At 52.3% G+C, this 16104-nt stretch overlaps 1 protein-coding gene across 1 annotated transcript; it reads left to right on the top strand.

The window, feature by feature from the left end:
- The first annotated feature begins 3337 nt into the window (after positions 1 to 3337).
- On the top strand, positions 3338 to 14972 carry CAV3 (caveolin 3). Its single transcript, XM_079795706.1, has 2 exons — positions 3338 to 3504; positions 14274 to 14972. Exons 1-2 carry the CDS (start codon positions 3391 to 3393, stop codon positions 14613 to 14615), a joined length of 456 nt encoding a protein of 151 aa, XP_079651832.1. The 5' UTR covers positions 3338 to 3390; the 3' UTR covers positions 14616 to 14972.
- Positions 14973 to 16104: the final 1132 nt, after the last annotated feature.

Here is a 16104-nt window from a genome sequence, read left to right as displayed (position 1 = left end):
GAAAGCACTCCCTGGTCACCTCGGACCACAGCATTTCCTTCCTCTGGGATCCAAAATCTGTATTGGCTGCCCCACAACCTTGGCCCTCATCACTGATCATCAGATCAAGGTTGCAACAGTTTCACACAACAAATGAACCAACTTACACACTCCATGGAGTGTTAGCATAACACCAGCACTCAGTGAACTCAACAAACAGTAGTTGCTATGACTTATATTATCACTCATGCTCCCAGTTGCTATGACCGGGAATCAAGCTACCCCAAAATTAGTGACATTAAAAAAAATTCTAATGCTCATGGACACTGGTATATATATTTCGGTTTACTCATCTATGCACAGAGAAGATAGTGTGGCTCTGTTCCATGATGTCTGGGCTGCAGCTGGAAGGTGTGAAGGTTTAGGGTGACTTGAAGACAGAACTGGAGTCATCCAAAGCCTCATTCATTCACATGTTTAAAGGCTGATGTTGGCTGACAGCAGGGGACCTCAGTGCCTTTCCTGTGGTCTCACCAAATGGGTGTTTGGGCTTCCTCACAATATGGCAGCTGAGTTCCAAGGGCAAGAATCCTGAGAGGCCCTAATCGGTTTGGTTCAGTGGATAGAGCGTTGGCCTGCGGACTGAAGGGTCCCAGGTTGGATTCCGGTCAGGGGCACATACCTGGGTTGCGAGCTCGATCCCCAGTAGGGGGCGTGCAGGAGGCAGCTGATCAATGATTCTCACTCATCATTGATGTTTCTATCTCTCTCTCTCCCACTCCTTTCCTCTCTGAAATCAATATATATATATATATATATATATATATATATATATTCTTTTTTTTAAAGAATACTGAGAGGACAGAGCCAGGAAGCTGTATTCTTCCGTGGCCTGGCCCAACGTCACATGGAGTTGGCCCTGCGGCACCCTGCGAGTCTGAGTAATCCAAAGCCCTGTCCAGAGTGAAGGAAGGAACACAGACCCATCTCCTGATGGAAGGAGTGTCAGTCCCACTGTGAGAACAGATACAGCCAGTCCCGTTCTAAGAAGACAGGTGCAGCTACCTTTGAAAAATACAATTTTCCATAATCATTACTATCATCTGCTACCATTTCTTCTCCTTTAGGATGCGTCTCTTCCAGGTGGCTCCCCCAACCCTGTGGCAATCCTGCTGCCTGTTTTCACCACACATCTGGCCCAGCAGTGGGCGAAGCTCGCGCCCAGGCAGATCCCTGCCATGTCCCACATGGACACAAGCAACGACTTTCTTGCTTTGTCCCAATCGCTTTGCAGGAGGAGGTGATGCACCTTCCAGCTGCAGCCCAGACATCATGGAACATGTCCCTAGTACCTGGGGCCCAGACAGGAGGATAAACAAACAAAAACAAAAACCCAGGCAGTTCCTCAGGGATTTGGCAGCAGAGTTCTCTAGTTGCCAATCGTTTATCCCTAGTGACACTGTGGGGGCTGCCCACGTGCTCAGCTTAAAGTCTTCATTTCTAGCCTCCTTTGCCAAGAGGGGTGACCAACGAGAAACAAACAGAAGTTGTGTAGTGGGAAAGCTTTCCACTGCAGCCGATTCAGCGGGCAGATGCCTTTTCCTTCCCTGTGCTTTCCTTTCTTCTTGTCTAGACTCAGGCGCAATGGCTGGAAGAGCAGCAGTTACCCTGTGCCCCTGAGGTGGCTTTGAGAACAGCAGGGCAGAAAGATGGAGGTCTGGGGCCTAATGGCACCATGTGGCCCCCATAGAAGTTCTGAACTACCTGTTTGCACTACATGAGAGAAAGAAAAAGTCCCTACCCTGTACAAGCCACTATTGTTTAGCATCTTTATTATTAGTAAGTAGCCAATCACAGTTATGATAGAGCTCTTATTGCCTCCAGCTTTTTTATTAGTCTTCCCGCCTCAAACCTCACCCAGTTCCCATCGCCAGTGATGTTCCTCACACACAAATCTGATAAAGACCCTCTGCTGCTCTGAAGTCTCCAATGGCTTCCCAGCACCTCTAGATAAAATCCATACTCTTTAGTATGACATTCAGGATCCTTCATACCCCGGCCCCAGCAGAGCCTGATCTCCTACCCTACACCCCAAACAACCCATGCTCCAGCCATTGCACACTCCTCAGCTTTCTAGTTCACACTAGTCCTCATGTCTATAGCCTTCCTATGTGAAATGTTCTATGTGGTGATCTCCTGCTGGTTCTTAACACCTTATTCCAAAGCCACCTCCTCCAGGAAGCCTTCCCTGATGCCCTCAGAGTGAACCATTGTCTCCTCTGAACTTCTAAGGAAAGTTCTTTGTAAAAATGCCTCTGATCTGCAGCACTTGCCGCACTGTATTACAATTTATTTTTTATCAGTCTGTTCCCCTAGACTGAGTTCCTCAAGGCAGGGACAGGGACTGATGGATCTGCTTAGCCCCGCTGTTAGCAAATCCTGAATGAGTGAGTAGGTGGATGGATGAGTGGATGCATAGACCCTGGTCCTGGGGACACAGAGCCTTCATTCTTCATGCTGTGGAAACTTCGAATGATGGCTGAGTTGGAAGAAGACACATAAAAACTGAGCAGGCAAGAGAGGTGCACCCCAGTGATGCCCGCGGTCCAGGAGTACCCTGGAAGCTATCACTATGGGGAGGACAAAGAGCAGTGTAAACGTGGACCTCACCATGTGGCGTCAAGAACACAGAGGAGGGTGGGCATCCCCATTGGTGGTCTCCTTCCCTGTCCCACCCCCATGTCACAGTCCATCAACTCCCTGTCCAGGGAAAACCCCAGAAGGAGGAAAATCTCTGCCCTACTCCAGGCCACCAAACAGCAGGGCCAGGTACGAACTGCTCTAACACGAATCCCGCCCAGCCGGCATTTCAGTTCTTTGTGAAGCCCTTTCCCACACATGAGCTGGTCTCCTCCTCCCAACAAAGGTAAACAGGGCCCGATTATTATTATTAGGGGCCCATTTTACAGGTGGGCACACGGTGGCCCAGAGAGGGGAGGTGTGTCCACCTCACACAGCCAGCAAGAGGCAGAGCCAGGGCCCCACCACTGCCCTAGGAGCTCAAACGCTGACAGGGTGGTGACACTGTGGGGCAAATTCCAGGACCGCAACCAACAGCCCAGCTGGAGCTGTGGGCGGGGCAGCAGGGGTGCCAGGCCCTCTGCCTCGTGAGGCCCAGTGCCGCCGCAGCCCCCTTTAAGGCGCTCTGGGCCACCCAGCAGAGCGCCGGTCTTAATTTTAGCTTGGAGGCCTGCCACCGAGGCTTTGGTGAGAGGCAGGCTGGAGCTATGTGGGACAGCTGTCAGCTGGCATGCTGGGTGGGGCCTATTTAGCCGGCTGGGGCACAAGCCTGGGGACACTGAACTGGTGTCCCTGCCCCGAGTCCTTCCCCCCGGGTCTCCCAGCCCCACGATGATGGCCGAAGAGAACACGGACCTGGAGGCCCAGATCGTCAAGGACATCCACTGCAAGGAGATCGACCTGGTGAACCGAGACCCCAAGAACATTAACGAGGACATAGTGAAGGTAGGCTCGGGCCTGCCCAGGCACCGCCGCCCGGAGGGTGTGGGTGTGCAGAGCAGTGGGTGCTGGACGGGAGGGCTCTGTTCCACACAATCAGCTTCCCTGGAGACAGACCTGGTTCCTCTGTCTTCTCCAGTTCCTCCCTGAAAACCCAGCCTGTACACCCCGCAAAGGACCCTTACATAAACAAGAGCAAGAGCGAGCCACACCCGGTGACCCAGGCGTTGACTGGGCGGGGAGCATGTCACAGAGCCCTTACTACCCTGAAGCGCTTCCCACTGGCTCCTGGCCCTCGTCCCAGGATGAAGACGAGGTGGCCAACGCGGGCTCTTCTCCAGGCCAGGGGAGATTTCTGCGGTCTTCACAGTGGACACGGGGCTAATCCCTGGAGGGCAGCTTCTGCCAGGGCAGGTGGCCCTCCCGGGGCCCTCACTACCCCACCTCCCTGTGGCACTGCCCACTGTCCAGCCCCCAGGTGTGGGGCCATGCCCAGCACTCCTGCCAGCCCCCCACCTGACCCCTGGTCCAGTGGCCAGGCCAGGGCAGAGGCCTCTCAGAGAGCACCCAGGCCCCTGAAAGGAAATGCCCAGATGAGGGACAGGTGGGCAGCCTTAGGGAGTCAGCCCCACCCACGGCCACCGCCAGAACCAGGCCCCTTTCCTCGCCTGGCTGCCTCCAGGCCCACACCCCCACTTCAACCTCCACTTGGTACCCACAGGGATCTTCCTACAGCTGAACTGCTGGGAGCAGGGGCCCACCCACCGGCATCAGAGTCACTGTTAGGGCTGTTAGGAGGGGGCTGGGCCTCCTGGTCCTACTGAAGGCATCAGACTTCAGACAAGCACTTTCCAATAGAAACAATGTGACCCGTTATAATTCACTCCATGTAACTGTACATTTCCTAGCAGCCATGATTTCAAAAAGGAAAAGGAGACATTAATTTTCATACTTTTGATTTAAAAGGGATATTGATTGTCATACTTTGATTTAACCCAGTATATCCAAAATAGTATCATTGCAACATGTAACCAATACAAAACAATGATCAATGAACTACTGCCCAGTCTTTCTTTGCCTTCAAAATCCAGTGTGTATCTTAGACTCGGGGTACATCTCAATTTAGACTCCAAATCTTTATCAGGAATCCTTGCTCTGTATTTAATTGTATAAAATGTACAGTTGAAATGCCCAAATCAATTCACATGCCCAAATTGTTCCAAACATTCTTAAAAGTTTGCCAATCCTAGAACCGAGTATCAGTTTTTACATTTTAATTAAAATTATACAAACCTTAGAATTCTTAAGTTGTCCCGGCCACAAGTCAGTTGTACTGGCCCAAAGCTCATGGCCACTGAATGACGCGGTGTGGCTCAGGACCCGTCCTAAGCACCGCTGCACTGCCATCCTTCAGTGGGCACTGCCCATGCTGAGTCTAACTCCTCCCCACGGCTTTCAAACCCCAACACAATCTTGATCCCAACCTTCTCCCGCCTTCCAGCCCACATGCCAGGAGCCGACCACACCCACCAGAACCCACTCCTGTGTCTGTGCCAGGAGCGCCCAGCTCCACCTCCACATGGTGAAGGCCCTGCTCAGCCTTCAAGACCCAACTCAACCATCACCTCCACCAGAACCTTCCCCAACTCCTCCAGGCAGTTGGTGGCTGGCTCTTCACTCAGGGCATTTACTCCAGAACAGTTCATCCTATGCTATTATTGCATTTATATATGCATGTCATTAATGGTGAAGATAGGATAATTACAGCACAGGGTGAAAAGGCTGCAAAGGGAGCATTAGGGGGCAAATTTTGCAAGCTAAAAGGGAGCTCTAGGTAAATGGCAAATAGTATTCGTCATGGTTTGCTCAGTGTGGTCTAGAGGGAATCGTCCCAGACTTGATTTTAACAAATCTGGTTTCAAACCCAGACTCTTCTAACTAAAAATGATGACACTGGACAAGTCACCTAGGTTTTCTGAGTGTGCGTTTCCTCTGTGAAATGAGCATAGTATCATTTGCCTCCACCAGGTACATGGATCTCAGAGCAGCTCTGTGCAACAGAAATATACCGTTAGGATTAAGCGTAACAAGGGGTTTGAGAGTGCCAGACAGTACCCGGCACAAAGCAAGGATGTGATAAGTGTGAGCTGAGTGGGAGCCTGGAGGAGCTTGCAGGACAAGAGAACTGAGCCAGCGCCAGGTTTTACTCCCAGGCTCCCCTCTGGCAGCCCCTCTGCTGGGGATGGAGAATAGGACCCCAAGAGAGAACGTGGTTTCCAAAGGAGACCCGCAGTAGGAGACAAGTGCAGAGAGGCTCTCAGGTCCTACTGAGCCAGGAGTGAGCCTTCCAGGCTCTAGGTCCAGATTATAACCCTAAGGAGGGACGGGGGCCCACAGATGCAGCTGCTTAAGCAGCCTCCCCTGGGGCTGAGCCCCAGAAAAATGTCTCTCCCAGGAGAAGCAAGAGAGATAACCATCTTGCTAATTATTTGGTATAGTTATTGGCCATTCCCTTGTTTGGGTAGTTATTTAACTTTTTCTTTCTTTTGTTTTTTTTCATGAGTGAGAAATGAAAACATTTTGAAATTTAGAATAGGGTTCTTAAAACCAAGTCAGACAAATACCACAAAATAGGTTCAATCAGACTTCAGAGTGGTATAAGGGTCTGTGAGGGAATCCAGAGAGGAAGGAGGGGGAGAGGAGAGTGTGGATCACCTGGGCGTCTTTCATCACCTGGGGAGAAGACCAGATGGAAGGAGGAAGAAAGAAAAGGGGGTGAGGGGTAAGAGGGACAGGCTGAGATGAAGGCTCGGAAGGCACCTGCCAGGGGTGGTTGCATGAGTGGTAACAGGCTCCACGTGGCCTAGGTTGAGTGATACAGTAAGCTGCTGAAATAAGACTGCGTACAGAGACCTAAGTTCTGGTCGCAGTCCTAACACTAACTTGCTGTGTGATTCTGGGAAAACTTTCCCTCTCTGGTCCTGAGCCCTGGTGTAGATGGAGGCTGGGTGGAGAAGCGGGAGATAGATCCAATGTGTCCGTGGATCTGACCCCCAGCAGAGGGGAGGCACTCCCTTTAGTCTTTCCAGAGCTCCAACTTCCCCAAACTTCCTGAGCAAGGCCTGGGGCTGCCCTTGAACCCAGGTGGGAAATAAGTGCTAAGACAGAGGGGAGACCTGTGCAGCCCAACAGACTTGAACTGTGGTCTCCAAGATTCTGGGCCGGGCCCAGGGCTGAGGAGCTGGGAAGCACGCCCATTCCCTCCGCTCCCACCATCACCACCATTCGTGGAGCACTGACTCCATGGATCACTGCGGAGTGCCTGCCATGTGCCAGGCACTGTGCTGGCTCAGACCCCCATGCCAGGCTCTGGGGGTGACGGGGGTGAATGTGTGCCAATGGTCCTCGGGGCTCCAGCCCGCCAGTGAGGACACCTTTCCCTTCACCCACGTTGCAAAGCCTCAGCCCTCTCCCCGTGCATTCCTGCAGGCCCCAGCCGCACCCTGAGTCCTCCTGAGTTGTTCCCAGGGCTCAGGGTTGGCTCTCTCCCTGCCCTCACAATGAGGCCCCAGGTGCTATCGCAGTGAAGTGACACGTGAGCACAGAGGGCCAGGCAGGCCCTTCAGTTTCTGGCCCCACCCGCTCTCTCCTTAGGCACTAAAAGTCGGCCCTTCAAACAGGGCAGGGACAGACATGGTCCCAGCCCAGCCCTCTAGATTCCATCCCACCCCCAACCCACACCTGCCTGCAGGAAAACACACAAGCACCAGCCTTTGCTGCAAACACCCAGAGGACCAGCTCTACAAGCTCTGCTCCCCAGGTGGGCCCCCTGGACACGCTGTGACAGAGAGCAAACTGACCTGCACTTCCTTCTTCTCAAGAAGCAGCCAACCCGACCAGCAAGAGGAGAGGAAACTAACAAGTGCTCAGGGAGCTGCTAAATGCAATAAATGAGTGCCAGCTGAAGTGCCCGGGAGGTTAAGGGGAAGACATCACTCTCATCTGGGAAAATCAGGAGCCAGCTTCAGGGTGGTGGGGAGGGTGGTATCCAGATGCTTTTTTTTAAAAAAAAAAGGAAACGATTTTAAGTGTGGACAGGGGAGAACAGGCTTTCCCAGAGGAGGAAACAAAATAAGCAAAGGCCACAATTATTGAGAAGAATGTAGGGCAAAGTCAGAGGCATTGCCCCTCCCCCGCTTCCCCCCACCCTCACCCTGGGGTCCAGGCAGACAGGACTAATGGGTCACGGCACTTCCCCAGGAAGCCCTGGACCATCAGCCAGGCCGAGCTGGCTCGCAGATGAAACCTCTTTGCTGCTCTGACGGCAGAAGAAAGGGGGACTAAGACAAAGCATCTGAAAGGGAATTGGAGGGAGAGAAGGCAAAGGGGCAGGGTGAAGGTGGATTATGGGAGGTCACCCAATCTGCCAGTCGTTCCACGTGGGCAATGCCTTTCGGAAATGCCTTGCCCTCTGTCAAGTACCACGAGGAAGGGCCACTTTGGACTACCTCACACTGAGGTGTTTATAACTTAGTGTGATGGGAACTTCTGGATATCAACTAGCCTAGAGTTCTTCAAAATATGGCCCACTTTCCTGGGGAGCTTGTTAAAATGCAGATTTCTTGGACCTGGCATCAGAAATTCTTATTAACCAGGATCAGTGAATGTTTTGCATTTTCAAGTGCAAATAAGTCCCCTTTATCCTTTAGAAGACAAACCTGGAGTCCAGAGTTACCACCAGATTTCCCTAAAGACACACTGTATCAGTTATGTACTGCTGTGTAACAAATCATCCCAAAACTTGAGGCTTAAAGCAACCACCATCTGATGATCTCTCATTGTCCTGTGGGTTGACCAGGCTCAGCTGGGCCACCTTCAGGGCTCACTGGGGGCAGCTCCTGTAGCTGCAGTCAGATGACAGCTGGGGCTGCAACCACCTGGGGCCTGGACTGAGCTGGAGCATCCAAGATGGCTCATTCATATGTCTGGCGCCTTGGCGGGTATGGCTGGGAGGCGGGTCTTAGCTCCAATGCTGGGATGGCTGGGCCTCTATCTCCGTGTAGTTTTGGGCCTCTCCCTTTATGTGGCCTCTCCACCAGTCTCTAGAGCAGGGTATAGCAATGGACTGGTCTCTAGATTAGGGTATAAAAGTGAACTTCTAATGGCTGCCAAGCCTTCTTAAGGCTTAGTTCTGGAAATGGCACAGCATCCCTTCTCCCTCGTTCTGGTGGTTTAAGCAAGTTGCAGGGCAAGCCCAGACTCAATGAGGATGAGACTATGCAAGATCATAAATGCTGAGAGGCATGACTAATTGGGAGCATCTTTGAAGACTAGCTCACCACCCACCAAAATCTGGGGCACAGGCATGCCTAGAACTCAGCCCAGGGCTATTTCTACTGCTCTCCTTTCCACCTGCACCGACTTCCTGAAGGCAGAGACTGACCGGGCAGGAGAGACCATGGGAAGAGATGGGCAGGAGGAAAGGACAGAGCTCAGGAGAGCTGGTGGGGGTTCTTCCGACAGGTCCTTTCTCTCGCCCTGGAGCCTCTGTCATCTCAGTCTCTTCACAGCTCTTTTACATAAACCCAAGTCCCTGTAAGACCCAGCCAGGCGACCCAGATCCATCCTGTAGGGTGCTCTGGACCTCAAGCTCCAGGGAATCCCTGACCCCGCCTCCTGCCCTCAGAACTGGCCTGTGTCACTTTCTGGGCCTCATCTCCTGCTGCGGTATCCGGTCCTACGATGACTGTGGCCAGGGTCAGGGCAGAGGGAATTCAGGACTTGATGTCAGGCCAACGTGGGCTCCACCCCTGCTCGCCCCTTACATGCTGGGTGAAACACTAGATATGATACATGGCCAGAAACCACCATCTACAGGGCCAAATTATGGGTGTTGCTATGGTTATACCAGATTGTACAGAATTCTATTAGTGTCATTACCAATTACACAAAAAGCAAAGCTTTGCCGTTTTTCAACTGTTTTTGCTGCAATCACCTCATGTTAGCTTCCTACTTTATAGGCCAGTGTTTCTCAAACTATCTCAGTAGAGGGTTCCTTTTATTACTATTTTCTCAATCCGTTTATACACCAATACTTTTGTAAAATTTAATAAAAACTAATTACTAGAGAAATCAAATCAATAAAAGGCATCCACAATGTAAGCTCCAATTTTTAGTATGATTAGAGTCAACAGACATAAAATTACTGGGTCAAATGGCTGTGAATATTTCTAAATGCTTACTCTCAACTTCTGCACCTGCCTGGTGTGGAGGGGCACTGACTGAGGACCACCCTTTATGGAGCAAGGCAATAAGCGAGAAAACTACGACCCAGCAAAGCTAAGCCACCCCCTGGGTCTTCTGACTCCAAAACTGAGTCTGTGTTAGAAGGGTCTTGACCTAGTCCTCTACTAGTAGAGTTAAAAAATAAAAACAAAGAGTCCCAGAGGCCCCAGAGGGAAAGCACCAGGCCCCAAATCACACAGTAGCCACTCAGTGGTCAAGTGGAGACTGGGACTAAACATCTACCCTCCCGCCTAGAGCTATTTCCCACATACCCTACCCAAAGTGTCCAGGGCCCTGGATGCCCAAGGACTGAATCATGTGGGCATGTGGGGGAGGTATTTTTGACATGAGGTGGCTGCTGGCCTCCCACGCATCCTCCAGCAACGCCTGGCCCTGCTGTCCAGCACCTTCCCTGCCCTCTGAGACTGCGGGGGCTGCGCTGGCTGGTTCCGATTAATCAACTGGCCCTCTTGCTGTTCCAAAAATAGATATGCCAGAGAAGGGGGCACCAACTGAACGAGCAGCCACATTCTCCGCCTCCACCTCCAGCCCCTCCCTCCAGCTGCACACTGAGCTGCCCATGGATCCAGCCCCCGCCCCACCATCCTCCCAAAACAGCCATCTCCCCTCCAGCTTCTGAAAACGAATTAAGAAATGAAGTCACCGTGTGCTTCTGATACACTGGCACGACTGCATAGAGCGGCCTGAGCCGGGTCTTATAAATACCTCCCCAAACTAGCACGCTATCTCCATGCTTAATCCCAGTGAAGGGAACAGCTGCCTCCTCCCAGCACAGCCCATCCCTCTGAGGGCACATTTTCTGATTCACAGGCCAGTTGCCCCATGCATAGTGCCCAAGGGCAATTACTGGAAATGCAAATGTCAGCACCAATGGCTTCCGCAATAAAATGAATGATAATTAAGACACACAACAGAGAGATCCTTGGGGGTAGGATCATTACTGTGAGTAGGAAATGAGGGAAAAGAGGACCCGTCCATTTTATTATCGGCGCAGGCTGAGGTCTGTGTGTGCGCGTGTACACACACACACACACACACACATTTATGGCTAGGTAAGCTGAAGAAGTGCACTTATGATCTGGGGTGTCAACAGATTCCCTTAAATATATTTTCATAGGATCTTCAGAGCAACCGAACAAATAATTACTATCACTAGCACCTACCACATGTCGTGCTAAGCACTGCCCAAGAGGCGGTGTGCCTATCGCAGAGTGGATGTTGAATAAATACTTGTTGAGTTGAACGGATGGATGAGAAATTATTTCTATTCCTCATAACAAGGTTGTAAGAAGTAGCAAACCCATTTTACGGATGAGAAAATGAAGATCAAAGAGGCTAAGTTGCCAAAGTCATTCATCAGATCAGCAACTACACTGGTGTGCACACCCAGATCTGGGACTCTCGTCTCCTGTTGAAAGCACGCTGTGACAACCACCAACAGCTAACAGTTCCTAATCAGTGTTCTGTGCCAGGCAATGTTCAGTATTTACATCTTTTTAAAGTACTGAATCCTCCAATAAGCTTCGTAAGCTTAGGAAAATGAGGCATAGAAAAGCCACGCCACTTGCTGAAGGTCACAGAGCCATAAGGAGCAGAGCTGGACTCAAACCTTAGCAGTGTGACTTCATCAGTCAGGGCTCTTCCCACTCTGTTGCCTCTTAGAGGCCAGACACAAACAATCAAATGTGTCGAGTGGAGGAATATTCTGGGATAAGTGGACAAATCGTGCTGGGCTGCAGCAGGGCTGGGGCATTGATGACTGCTGGGAGCTGGGAAGAAGGGCCCGGGGCGCTGCCTTGGGCAGGTCTTTACCGACAAGGACCAGACCTCAGAGGGACAGTCACTCTCCCTGACAGCAGCATCTACCCCGGGGTCTGACCCTGGCTGGGGCAGTGTGAAGTGCTCAGATTAGAGTCAGGACGCCTAGATCCAGTCTGGGCCCTGCCTGCCTCCTCCGGCCTAGGCAGGGCTGGGTAATCTGTGAGTGGGGAGGCGCCCTCCTAAGGAGCAGCCACCAGAAGGCAGGAGAGGCCACAGGTGCTCAGTGGGAGAGGGAAGGAGGGAGGGCTGGTGGGGACACAGGCAGGGAGGCACGTCTCTGCCCAAATGCCTCCCTCTGCTGGCAAAGTTCCTAGGGCTGCAGCATGCTCCAGGGGCCACCCTGGCACTAAGAGGCATGGGCTGGGCATTGGCCACAGCGGAGGAGGGGCAGGCAGCAGGTTCAGGGCCCATGAGTTTGACTGGCCCTCGATAGCCATGGTGGGAGTACCCAGGGCACGGCTGGAATGGTCCCCCAGGCCTCTACTCCCTAGCTCCTTGGGTTTGAAAGCTCCCCTAAGGAGCAGCAACTGGATTTTTGGCCCATATAAACCAGATGTAGATGCCAGCACTTACCATCCACTCTTCAAAGCCATGAGACATTCTCCAACCAACTTGGGCTTTCTTTTCCAAATATCCAGCACACCACTTTTCCATCTCTGCCTCCAAACCCCACGGCCCCCCAAATTCCCAGCCAGCCACCACCTCCTGGAAGCCCTCCAGGAAGAAGTGCCATCCTTCCAGGAGGTGAGGACCATATGCATGTTCTTCCCCTTCTATCCAAGGGGCTTCATGAGGCAGAGAGGGCCGGGGGCAAAATTTACAAAAGGATTGGGGCAGGCCCTTCTGATTCCCTAGTCAGCTTTTCCAGATCGCCTGCTGCCTGAAAGCTCACCCTCTACACTTTGCTCCCTGCTAATATGCCTCCGTACGTGGAGCCTCAGCCAGAGCTGTCCCTGGGGGACTCAGGGATCAAAGACATGATGCAGGAGCCCAGAATCCAGTCATACGAGAAAAACAGGACTCAACCTTGAATGTACAACACGGTTATGTCCACTCCCTCCCCCAAAAAGGTTACACTGGAAAGAATAGCACCAAAGCAATAATATTTTTAGTACCAGAGAAATACAAATCGAAGATGCTTTTGTTTTCTTTTTGCTATTCCCTTAATTTTCTGCAATATGGCTATGTTATTTTAGAATGAAAACTAACTGTAATAATACCACTGACATAGAGAGAATTCTCTCCTCCCCAACAAAAGTGGGGAGCAGGCCCACCCTGGAAGACTGAACTTTGAGCTCAGGCCCCAACAGCCCCCACCAGGGACCCCTCCCATTAGTCTGATTAGTCTGTGCCTTCATTCAACCAACTTTATTAAAATGGCCTGAGATGGTCACTACCCCATTTTACAGACAAAACAGCTAAAGTTTAGTGACACTAAATGGCATCACATATGAGAAAGCAGTTGGAACAGAGCTTAATGCACAGCAGGGACTCAAGAAAGGCTAGTTAAGTGGCTTAGCTGGAAGCGGCCTTTTTTCTAAGTCCACAGATTATCTTCCCACTTCCCTAATGGGGCCTGAGTCACCCTTCAGTAGGATGTGTGGGTCGGGTTCTCTGGGCACCCATGTTCCAGCTCCACAGAGGCAGGGCTGGGTAATGGGGGCAGGGCATCCGAGGCCCCTGCAGGACTAGGTCAAGGAAACAATCTGCCTTCTCCTCAAGGTGCTTATCAGCGGGCTCGGCCCCTCTCAGATACCAGACTCCCTTACTAGCCAGAACGGCATGCCTCACTTTGCCACATGCCAGATCCTAGAATAGCTCAGACCTGTGCACCTCTAACTCATCCCCACCACCCGAACCAGGCGCCAGGTCCTGCCTGGACTCTCCAGCGGCTCCCAGCTGGTCTCACCTGCATCCTCCCCACCACCCCAACCTCAGTGTCAGAACAAGCTGCTCCCTGCACAGAGCCTTCCGAGGCTGCTCATCGCACCGATGCCTGTCCTGCCTGCCTCTCCAGCCTCACTCCTGTCGTCTAGGCTTGGACTTGGGGAAGCACCTGCATCTCCCTGAGAGCACACACTGTCCCACCTGCTCCTCGCTCCCAGCAATCCCTGCTCCTTCTGCCCTAAACTCCCTTTCTCAGCCCACAGTCCCTCCCTCCACCTGGCTACCTTCAGCTATCAGCCTAGATAGATGTCTCTTCCTCCAGGAAGCCTCCCCTTTCCCCAGGCTGAGTTCACTGTCCTCCTGTGGGTGCACACAGCCCCTGTCCTTCCCTTACCCGAGCACTTATCACTGTGGTACAACTGCCCGCCATGGGCTCTGGGACCACTGGAACCTTTGCTGCCCACCATCTTATCAGCAGGCACCCCTAAATCTTTCCAGCGTGATTATGACTGTCTGACTCCCTAGGATCATAAAATAATAAATTTTGAGAGCCATGCCTCTAGGCCTGCCTCCGACTTACCTTTGGCTTGAAGCAAGGCCCTCGGCTCCCCGGGCCTGCTTACCCACCCGTAAGGTGAGGGGTCAAGTCCCCATCGGGACCTGCGGGGTCAGGAGCCCTCCAGGGAGGTCTGATGCTCACACACCGAAGCTTGAGAAACGGGTGGGTGCCGTGATTGAGGATCCCCTTCCTGCCCCCACAGGTGGATTTCGAGGACGTGATCGCGGAGCCCGTGGGCACCTACAGCTTCGACGGCGTGTGGAAGGTGAGCTACACCACCTTCACCGTGTCCAAGTACTGGTGCTACCGCCTGCTGTCCACGCTGCTGGGTGTGCCGCTGGCCCTGCTCTGGGGCTTCCTGTTCGCCTGCATCTCCTTCTGCCACATCTGGGCGGTGGTGCCGTGTATCAAGAGCTACCTGATCGAGATCCAGTGCATCAGCCACATCTACTCGCTCTGCATCCGCACCTTCTGCAACCCGCTCTTCGCCGCCCTGGGCCAGATGTGCAGCAGCATCAAGGTGTTGCTGCGGAAGGAAGTGTAAAGCCAGGTGAAGCGAGGGGTGTGGCCGGGCAGGGGAGTTAGGCCAGGCTGGCCCCACGGAACTGCTCCACGGGGCCTGCTGGCGAGCTCTTGCTCCGTAAGGACTGCTATTTCCCCCCAGGACGGGAGCACTGAGTCTAGAGAAACCAGAAAGAAAAGAGAGCCCCACCACAGAAACACAGTGGCCTTCCACTCTGCCCCCGCCCCTCCGCGATGCCCCCGGGACTGGGCACGTGGGAAGATCGTTTGCTAAGAGGCAGCTACTGCAAGTCTTTGCGATCACATGTACTGTAACAGCACAAACCAGCACTATCCCCACCCCGGGTCGACCTGTCCACATGCGCCACCCAGGAAGCCGCCAGGGACTGTGGGCATTAGGGGGTGGCTCCAATAAAGGGTTCCAGCTGCATTCGGAGAATGCTGTGTTTTGTTCGTGTGTGTTCTGATCAGCTCCTAAAATAGATTTCGCTGCTGCCCTGAGAAACAGACAGGGAACAAGCTGGTTGGCGCTTTCTCTTGTCCAAATCCAACAACCAGGATAGCATTGGGTTTCTATTGGGATTCTCCTTGGTAGCTGGGCCTCTGCTCCCCAGTGTCCCTTGGATTAGTTCACACTGACATCTGTTGCCCCCAGGCCAGCTAGTGGTCGACAACAGAAGAAAATGGCCCTGGGCTGGAAGGGATGGGGGGCCCTCTCTGGCACCACTGAGGTGAGGGCCTGGGGTCAACCCTCTCAGAACCTTCCCTGTGGCTCCCCAGACACTGAGCCCCTGGCACTGTCAGTTGGCACCTGCACACCTTCAGCCCTGAGAGGTGTGATGAGGGCATAAGGTCTAATGTGTGCATGTGTGGACTCACAGTGTAAATAAGCAGCAATAGAAAGGATATGTCTTACCTCCTCATCAACCCCCTTATCACCTCCCCCCCAAAAAAAACCCCAGCAATCTTATATTCTTTACAGATGCTTTTCCCAACTGTGTTATCTAAAACTCAGTCCTCAAAAAGAGGAGGGGATGGCTTCTGTCGTTAAATTTGTTTGGGAAATGCTATGTATTTCTCTTAAAAGATTTTCAATAGACACTGACACATTAAAAGCTCTGAGAAGTCCTGCAGAAAAGAAATTGGTTAGGCCCGTATCCCCCAATCCTATGTGACTTTTTTATGCAATACTCATTTAAGTCTCATAAAATTAAGGTTCCACCGCACTTTCCAGGTTTTCAAAGGCATCACCTCATTGGTGCCTGGCTCTGAACCAGGGGGCCAGCGGGGCAGCGTGGTGGGTGGACCACACATGAACTGGGAGGCAGGGCATAGGCAGCCTCCTTCTAGTCCTGCCTCTCCTCCTAGTTGCCTTCTCTGGCCTCAATTTTGTCATCTACAAAATGATCTCTAATGCCCATTTCTGCTCTAAAATTTTACCCATTTTTGTTTTTTCTAGTATCTTTTGAAATTTTCAAACACAGAGGAAAACTTGAAAGGGTTTGTGAACT

This window comes from Cnephaeus nilssonii (genome assembly GCF_951640355.1).
Source record: "Cnephaeus nilssonii genome assembly, chromosome: 17".
NCBI classification, from domain to species: domain Eukaryota; kingdom Metazoa; phylum Chordata; class Mammalia; order Chiroptera; family Vespertilionidae; genus Cnephaeus; species Cnephaeus nilssonii.
The sequence above is the reverse complement of the archived record's forward strand: the minus strand, read 5'-3'. Positions and strand labels throughout refer to the sequence as shown.